At 38.6% G+C, this 9,643-nt stretch overlaps 1 protein-coding gene across 1 annotated transcript in view; it reads right to left on the bottom strand.

Annotated features, from left to right (window-relative positions):
• LOC127456476 (adhesion G protein-coupled receptor L3-like) overlaps positions 1 to 9,643 on the bottom strand; it is a 369,401-nt gene that overhangs the window by 211,564 nt on the left and 148,194 nt on the right. Inside the window, exon 3 of the mRNA XM_051724997.1 lies at positions 5,337 to 5,550. Coding sequence (XP_051580957.1) covers positions 5,337 to 5,550 — 214 coding nt within the window. The remainder of the gene's footprint in view (positions 1 to 5,336; positions 5,551 to 9,643) is intronic.

Below are 9,643 nucleotides of genomic sequence, written 5' to 3'. Positions count from 1 at the left end.
TATGATGCATGTATATCCACTGTTTGACATTGTTAGTAGAAAAATAAAATGAACTAGGTAGCAAGAGTGCGAAAAGTGTATTTTAAGGGAGTGTTTAATAAAAGTCTACAGTACCAAAAGTGCCCATAGTTTAAGAGACACCCAATTATAGTTTGCTTATATACATACATATATATATATATATATATATATATATAAGATGAAGAAGATTTGATTCAGATGGCTGCTGCCAGCAATTATTTTTCAGCTGTGTGTGTTTGTGTGAGATGACTCAAGCTGCACCAGTGAGCAGACAGGTGGCTTGCCGCCCGGAAAAAGCAGATATATTCCCACGGGGACAGAATTCTATGCTAGGAAGTAGTGCTTCCGAATTGAGCTATCAGATAACACGGGCAAGAACCATCCCATTCACAATGTGTACACACACTGTGACATATGAATGCATAAACACTGGCTACATTTACATGTACACAACACTCTGATTATTGCAATAATCAGAGTATAAGGAATAATTCAATTAAGATATTTACATGATTCGGGCCAATCACTTCAATCCCGTTTACATGCCACTTGCTATTACTCTGATTATTTGGTGTGAAATGTGATGTTTTAATGCTTTTTTATAAATGAATATTTATTTTAAAAAAACATGTCGCAAATATGTCTCTTTAAATACAGCTTGGCATAAGGAAAATTAGTCAGTCAGTTTGTGAGTCTTTTTGAACGATTTATTAAAAGAACCACTTCATAAGAGTCATTTTTGACTTCACTGGATGTGCTGTCTGTTTTGAGTCACTAAAAAGAATCGGTTCATAAGAGTCATTTGTGAGTGAATCAGAATACACGCGATTCATGTTGCGTTTCGCCCGCGAGCACAAACCCATTTAAAAGACGTGTTTCCTTCCCTTTATTTTGCAGCATATGGTCTTTTTATCTCCCCAACATTCAATTCAGACTGTAAACAGACATTCACAACTTGGGAAAATATGTTGTCTTTTGCGTGGGGCTGTAGATGAGGGAGCACCAGTGCTGAAAAACAGTGCATGGAACTGCCGTTTTACATGAAGCGGAAAAGTGTAGCTTTTTTTTTTCGTGATGTTTTTGAAAAAAAAAAAAAAAAAAAAAATGTAATGTGTAACATGACCAATCAGCAGCGCTGGTGCAGGCGTACTTTGTCAGAGTGGAAGAAATGCGATAAAAGCCTTTACATGCCAGTATAAAGCAAATAAAATAGGAGTACTCCACATATCTACTGTGATTATCAATACTCTGATTATTAGCATAATCGCAATATCATAAATCGCAATATTCAGTTTAAATGAGCTACAGTTTAATCGCAGTATTGCCTTAATCACATTATGAGGGTGAATGTAAACATAGCCAATGATAATGTGACAGATGTGGAAAGATCAATCTTTCTTGCTATTTTTTTTAAATAAAGATGGATAATGATGTTTCCCTTAAAATAAACCTTGAAAGCTAAACAAAGTGACATTACACACTACTGAAACAACAGCACGGCGCTAAAAATCTGTGACATTCTTAACACTAGACACTCTACGTGAAACACCTCAAACGATAAAAACTCAAAGATATACACTATAAAAACGCCACAAACACACTAATCCATTTTCTAACGTCATCACTTTGCAAAGTATGCGGTTGTGCAGACTTAGTCTCAACACCACAAATCGACCACTGAAATCACTGTCCTTGGTGGACCAAATCTGCAGTTTATTAAACACAGGAGAGGAAAAACCCATGCGTCCTTCAAGTGGAGTCAGAAATATCATAACTGAGTTTCGAGCACACAAATGACCAACCAAAGTCATATTTACAAGTGGAAAACTCGGAATTCTAGATGATAACAGAGTTGCCGAGTTGTGGTGTTGGAAGGGATGTGTCAACATGAAAGATTATAGAAAGCAATTCTGCTAAATTATTTCAATTTCAGTGCTTTATTTCAATAATTTATTAATTTGTTCTGTATGAAAGATCCAATGGTCAACTAGGGCTGTCAAAAGGGCTGAGAAATTAAATTCAAAATTTTCACTTAAATATTACCAAAATTCGAAAAATATTCTAATTTGAAAGAAAAAAAAATTAAGTTAGGGGAAAGCTACAGAACATCATCAGATTTTTAAATCGGCATTGTCTCAAGTCATCAAGAGGGCAAAATGAAAAACCAAACTGCATAGTGTTACTGTATGTAGCATTATTGCAAAGAACATACCTAACAAAAATGCATTCCATTTTAAACTATATCGCATATAATTACACAATTTAAGGATTTTTAGCCAGTTCATATTCTCAAATCTTAAGTAAAAAAGTTAAACAAGAGCAAAAAAAAAAAAAAAACACTTCAAGACAGTTCAATGTTAACTTAGTTTTGCACCGTATACGGGTGCCTCATTACTAGAGGTCGACCGATAGTGGATTTTGCCAAAACCAATAACTAAGTTGGTGGAAAAGGCCAAAATCGATTTATAGAATGTCAGCATTTTTTTTTTCTTTACTATGACGGGCAAAGACAGAGTCCAAAATGAATACAATCCCAAAAGCAGTTTTTTGTTCAACCAAATTCCTAATAAGAAAAAATTATTTGGTTCATAACACAGGACTTTTAAATTATAAACAAGCCCGAAATACACCAGAAAGACTCTTATTTTGAAATGATTGAATGATTAAAAAACCATCTGCAACTATCGATAGATTTTTGCAGATAACCGATAGTTCCAAAAAGCAACTATCGGTACCGATTAATCAGTAAAACCGATATATCATCTACTTCTAATCAGTACTCAAGCTTCAAAATAGCAGCGGTACCACAGTCTTTTTCATTAATTAAAGTTGTATGAACAGAACTAATATTTCAAGGTAGTAGTGCTATTGGGTTGAACTCAGTCGTGAAGTGGTATTTGCAGCTCAGATTCTGCCTTTCCACGGTACAGGCATGTATCTGAGGCAAACAAGATGCTAGATGGAGCGCAACAGAAACAATGCAGAGATCTCAAGACTTTTTGATATTAAACTTTCAACTTGAAAGAGCATTTTAAAATGCACTGCTTGGGGTCAGTTTAGATCAACTGCGTTCTTGCATTAAAAAAGCTAGACGCAGCACAACACATAATAAAACTAAGGTGTCTCAGGATGCACTTTTAAAAGTTGATATTCTTTTTATCTTACACAGCATCAAAAATGTGGCAGTCCTGTGGGAAACGTAATCAAAGTCATTCCGTCTACCACGTTTACTTATAAAAACCATGGGAAGAGAGCACAGCTGGACGCAAAACCGGTTCTTTGTGGACAGCCCCTTCAGCAAGACGCAAAAGATTTGGCATGGATTTAAAATTCGAATCCACAGTTCCCTTTCAATTATGGTTCACTCGACATTGCGGTAAACGTTTTTGGGGAATTCCTTCTCCGACGACCTAATTGAAGCCCATGTATAATAACACCAATCCTATGATTGGCAATGGTGTTTGAGCCCCGCCTCTTTAGGCGCGCAGTTGGCCACAACACATAGGTCAGGTTCTTAGGTGAAAAGTGGTGACCTGGACAGGTGCGAAATGGGCGTGGCACATAAACTGCCTGGAACTGCTGGTGGTCTTCTTAGCCGTGAAGACTTTTCATTCTGACATAACGAATCATATATAACCCTGGTGTCCTGGCCAAATTCCCCCCATTAGCCCCTATCTATCATGGCCTCCTAATAATCTCCATCCCTGAATTGGATACATCACTCTACTCTCCTCTCCACCAATAGCTAGTGTGTGGTGGCGTTCTGGCGCACTATGGCTGCCATCGCATCATTCAGGTGGATGCTGCACACTGGTGGTGGTTGAGGAGATTCCCCCTATACTATAAATGTAAGGAATTATTATTATTATTATTATTATTATTATTACTATCACATTCTGATCTGGTCGGACCATATGTCATTAGTGGCGTACATAAATCGCCAGGGCAGAACTCGATCTCTACCAATGATGAGCCTGGCACAATGCCTCGTGGAGCGAGTGCCATCTCCTTTCCCTGCGAGCGACATATGTCCATGGCTCATAAATCCAAAACACCCATTCTAAAAACTCCTAGGAAAATTTTGAGGTGACCCCTGGCTTGAAAATGCTAATTCTCTTCCGGGTTTTTGGACTACAACCTGAAAAGCTCTATTTAAACTCATTGCTACACACTCTACTGAAACACTACAGTACCTTACACTTAAGTCTTTTACTGGAAGCCTACACAACACTCAAACAAGACTCTGTACAACATCTATACTAACCCCCTAACATACCCTCTACTGAAACACTCTTGAAATTCCACAGTTGACATGATTTTGTGGTTTATAATACAGCCTTGTGTTCAGTGATTTGGTGTGGAGAAGGAAGTCATTGTTCGGTGGTGGAAGCACACTGTTTGTTATCTTGCTATGTTGCTGAGCAGCTAGTTTGATGCATCTCAGCACCAGAACTGAGAATACACATAGGATCAATTACAGATATACTATGCTTCGATCCTCCTATGCTTGACTGTTCGACCCTCTGCCGAGATGCGAGCGTTAGGCCACTATACCACAGTGAAGTAATCTACAAATCTGCTTGTTTGAAATGAATGCTTTTGTTCATTCACACACACAACTGTTTCAAAGCCTAAGGGCCAAAACGTACTCTATGCAGGCACGTGAAAGCAAACACAATTAGCAACGGAATGCTCGAATGCAAGAAGAGTGCAATTTGTAACTTAACAGAAGTATGAGTTGCAGTCTCAGTGTTGGCGAACATCATAATCACACAGGAAGTCGACATGTTGCTAGCGAGTGTTCCAGTTTTGATCCCGCAAAAACCAGGAAGTAATCGTGTTCAAAGAAAACATGATGAGCACTATTTGGAGGTTTCATTTTCCCTTTAAGATTACATTTTTACTTCACTAACATTAGTTAGTTAGTTAGGTTTAGGGTTAGAGTTTGAGTTAGGGCATATGGTTAAAAAAAAAAATGCATTCCTGTTGACTGTATAACATAATTTACAACTTAAAAAATTTCACACGTAAACTGGAGCCTTCATGTGCCCATACGTTCAACAGCACTTCCCGCTGCGAACACTGGGGGCAGCGGATCGAATTTCAGTAAGCACAGACCGATTTAAGCTGAAGAACTTTCGACCTACTGTCGTTGAATTAAATGCAGTTTGAGTCAGACATATGAAGGTCTATCACCCCCTTGACTACTGAGGATTGTTAAGTGACCCAAGGCTCTCCCATTGGCCAAACATTGTGTTTACATACCTGTGTAAAATCTGTTTCCGGCCTAAATGTGTTGTGTTTGTAGGTCTTACCTTTGGCTCATGATCTTGTACGCATCAGGTAAATAACAGCGCGTATTCTCCATCTGGGCTGGATCAGCATCACATATCTTGTCATCCGTGCGACCGTAATTTGAACTCTCGATCATAATGACATCCGTGCCAGGACAGCGCAGCTCAATGGGGTAACTTTCACAGGACAACTCCCGCCGAACAACTGCCATGGGCACTGGGGCACGACTGAAAGCTGCAAAAAACAAAAGAAGATACCCAATGAAAAAATGAACACAACATGATAATGTGTCAACACAGCAGTCGTGCATGCCCACAGAGCACAGTGGTGTCCCAAACGGATGCTTCTAAAATTGAGAAAACGGGGCAAAAATGAAGGCAGAAGTCATCATTATGCAAGTGAGCGGTTATCCAGGAAAATATAGTAAAAACCTGCTTAAATATACACTGACAACATGTAAGACACTTTTTAGTAAGTAAAAATATTAAAAGAAAGTCCTTAAATAAAAATCTACATGCACTACTAACAGCATGGCTCATTACCAAAGCCTAGTGACCTGCCTACAGAGGCAGCATTGTTAAGTCGGCATGAAATCAAAATGTATATTATTTTTTCCGACCATCCGACCATCACCCCTGGTGAGACAAAACCGCGACTCGTCAGTGAAGAGCACTTTTTGCCAGTCCTGTCTGGTCCAGCGAAGGTGGGTTTGTGCCCATAGGCGACGTTGTTTCCGGTGATGTCTGGTAAGGACCTGCCTTACAACAGGCCTACAAGCCCTCAGTCCAGCCTCTTTCAGCCGATTGTGGACAGTCTGAGCACTGATGGAGGGATTGTGCGTTCCTGGTGTAACTCGGGCTGTTGTTGTTGCCATCCTGTACCTGTCCCGCAGGTGTGATATTCGGATGTACCGATCCTGTGCAGGTGTTGTTACACGTGGTCTGCCACTGCAAGGATGATCAACTGTCCTTCCTGTCTCCCTGTAGTGCTGTCTTAGGCGTCTCACAGTACGGACATTGCAATTTATTGCCCTGGCCACATCTGCAGTCCTCATGCCTCCATTCAGCATGCCTAAGGCAAGTTCACGTAGATGAGCAGGGACCTGGGCATCTTTCTTTTGGTGTTTTTCAGAGTCAGTAGAAAGTTCTCTTTGGTGTCCTAAGTTTTTATAACTGTGACCTTAATTGCCTACCGTCTGTAAGCTGTTAGTGTCTTAATGACCGCTCCACAGGTGCATGTTCATTATGGTTCATTGATCAAACCTGGAAAACATTGTTTAAACCATTTACAATAAAGATCTGTAAAAGTTATTTGGATTTTTACAAAATTATCTTTAAAATATAGTGTCCTGAAAAAGAGACGTTTCTTTTTTTCCACTTGTATTAAAATGAATGGAAGAAATTGGAACACCCCATTTGGTGGATGTAGAAAAAGTCCCACTTTACAGGTAAAAAAGCCAATCACATTTCAGGGTACAGACATAGCCTGTCAGTCAACTCAGGAATGCGCATGGGCATCAGCTGGTCAAGCCTGAAAAATAGAATTTTTTTGCGTGACCTCCTTTAGCGTGAGCTAAAGCAGCAGACTTTATGATACCATTGTTGTCAGATTTTACTGCTGATTTGAAATAAGATTATCGTAATCTCACAGCCACCACCATTGTGTTCTTGAGCAAGGCACTTAACTCCATGTTGCTCCGGGGGGATTGTCCCTGTAATAAGTGCACTGTAAGTTGCTTTGGATAAAAGTGTCTGCCAAATGCATAAATGTAAGAGAAAAACCATAATTTGTCACTGCTGTATCTAATAGTGAGGATTAGGGACTTCTCTGCATGACCTAGACTGTTTGGTTTGAGGTTTGATGACAGTTCTTAATGGCATATCTAGCCTACAGATTTCAACTGACACTATCAGCAACCATGTCAATTAATGGTGCTTCAGTGACACTTTTGGCTAATGTCAACTCACATGAATTTCAGGATTCGCAACCTAGTCCATCACGTTGCAGTTGAGCTACCGCGCAACTGGATTGCTCTCGAATAAACTTGTAAATGTAGGAGATTATGAAATGGGTTCTGTTAAAGACAGCCTGATCTCTTATGTGACTGGTGACATTTTTTGCAAAATTTCATTATGTGGTTTATTACACGAATTACAGCAGTTCTAAGGTAAAATATGCAATGTGTGGTGCTAAAAGTAAGTTAAATGCTGTCCTAAACAGATGGGATTTTAAAGATTAATGCTGTCAAGTTTGAAATTAACAAACCCTACCTCCCTACCCTAAACTTAACTAATTTTGTCCAAAAATCAGAAGTGAGATGAAAAATAGTTGCTCAAGCAACCACGTAATTTCAGTTATGGCTCTTACGTGTCTGTACAACATTAGGAAGATCGTACCTTTCCTATTCAAGCATGCTCCACAACTTCTTGTCCAGGCTCTTGTTATATCAAGACTGGACTACTGCAATGTTCTTCTGGCAGGACATCATGCATGTACAGTCAAACCTCTACAATTGATCCAAAAGTTGCAGCACGTTTGGTCTTCAATGAGCCCAATAGATTGATGTCACGCCTCTCTTCATTAAACTGCACTGGCTCCCTATGGCTTCTCACATCAAATTCAAGGCAGTCATGCTTGCATATTGAACAGCAACTGGCTCTGCACCCCCTATCTGCACTCACTACTTTAATATGTTGTTATATGTTTTAATTATTAATTACAATATCTGGTGGTCAAAAACAAAATATGCATTTTTATACCTTTTATTTATTTATTTTTTTTTCTGTTTTGTGAATTGTTTTGTTTCATAGTTGTTTTACTGTTTAAATTTCAGTAAAAAAAAAAAAAAGAATACAACTGTTAACACTGTTAATAGCAGGATTGTAACAACATGCCCCACAATAACGGTCAATGTGTGTTAAATTATTATAAATTATATAAAATATAAATTATTATGAAAGCTATTTTATATATATATATATTTTTTTTTTATTTTTATTTTTTTAAATAATAATAATTTTAAATAGCTTTACTTTCAAAAATGTAAATACCCTGAGAAATATTCACCGGAGTAAAAAGTGTGACAAACTAGCCCCAGCCTCAACTACAGTATATCTAAGTACTATGATATAACCATTAGTACTAGAGTTGGTGGTGAACTTCTGACTTTGATATTTTTATCCTATCCAAGGTCCATTTAAAACCTTTAAACATCTTTTCAAGTACGTATGGAGTAGAAAAAACGACCGTCGGAACTATTAGACTTGTAGATAACAACCAGTCGGCTGTGTAGAATCGGCAGAAGTCAACAGTCTTGTGATCTCCACAGTAAAGTCTCACTACTGTCACACAAATACACCTCCTGCTGGCCACCGCGTGTCGTTCCATTGACTAAGTCTGATTTTAATTGGCTTCCAGCCTCTGTATGGCATGGTTTGAGCGAATCTCTGCGTTCAGAGAAATTCCGCCATAAGGTGTGACTGTTCTCACATGAACAAACACTCGCCCGCTGAAAATAGATTATTAACCATTAGACGGGACACAGTGCAGCTCTCACACACAACACTTCTCATATCCTGTTTACTTTCACTTCACAAGACACATAGAACTCCATTTCAATATGCAAAATAGAGAGAGTGACAGAACGAGAGAGTCCTTGTTTACACCTGGTATTAAAGGAATAGTTCACCCAAAAAATGAAAATTATCACCTCAATTACTCACCCTCATGCCATCCCAGATGTGTATGACTTTCTTTCTTCAGCTGAACATAAATGAAGATTTTTAGAAGAATATCTCAGCTCTGTAGGTCCTTTCAGTGCAAGTGAATGGTGGCCAGAAATGTTAAGGTCCAAAAAGCACATAAATGAGGCATAAAAGTAATCCATTCGACTCCAGAGATTTATTCCATGTCTTCCGAAGCGATATGATAAGCGTGGATGAGAAACAGATCGATATTTAAGTCCTTTTTTTTTACTATAAATCTCCACTTTTACTTTCACATTCTTTTTTTTTTTTCTTTTATTTTTGGGTGACTCGCATTCTTTGTTCATATCGCCACCTACTGGGCAGGGAGGAGAATTTGTAGGAAAAAAAGGACTTAATTATTGATCTGTTTCTCACACACACACAATCATATCAATTCTGAAGATATGGATTTAACCACTGGAGTCGTGTGGATTATTTTATGCTGCCTATGTGCTATTTGGGGCTTCAAAGTTTTACCACCATTAACTTGCATTGTATGGACCTACAGAGTTGAGATCGTTTGTGTTCAGCTGAAGAAAGTCATATGCATCTGGGATGGCATGAGGGTGAATCAATGAGAG

The sequence above is a fragment of the Myxocyprinus asiaticus genome, chromosome 2 (genome assembly GCF_019703515.2).
Source record: "Myxocyprinus asiaticus isolate MX2 ecotype Aquarium Trade chromosome 2, UBuf_Myxa_2, whole genome shotgun sequence".
NCBI lineage: Eukaryota > Metazoa > Chordata > Actinopteri > Cypriniformes > Catostomidae > Myxocyprinus > Myxocyprinus asiaticus.
Note: the sequence above shows the minus strand (reverse complement) of the source record. Positions and strands in the feature narration are given on the sequence as shown.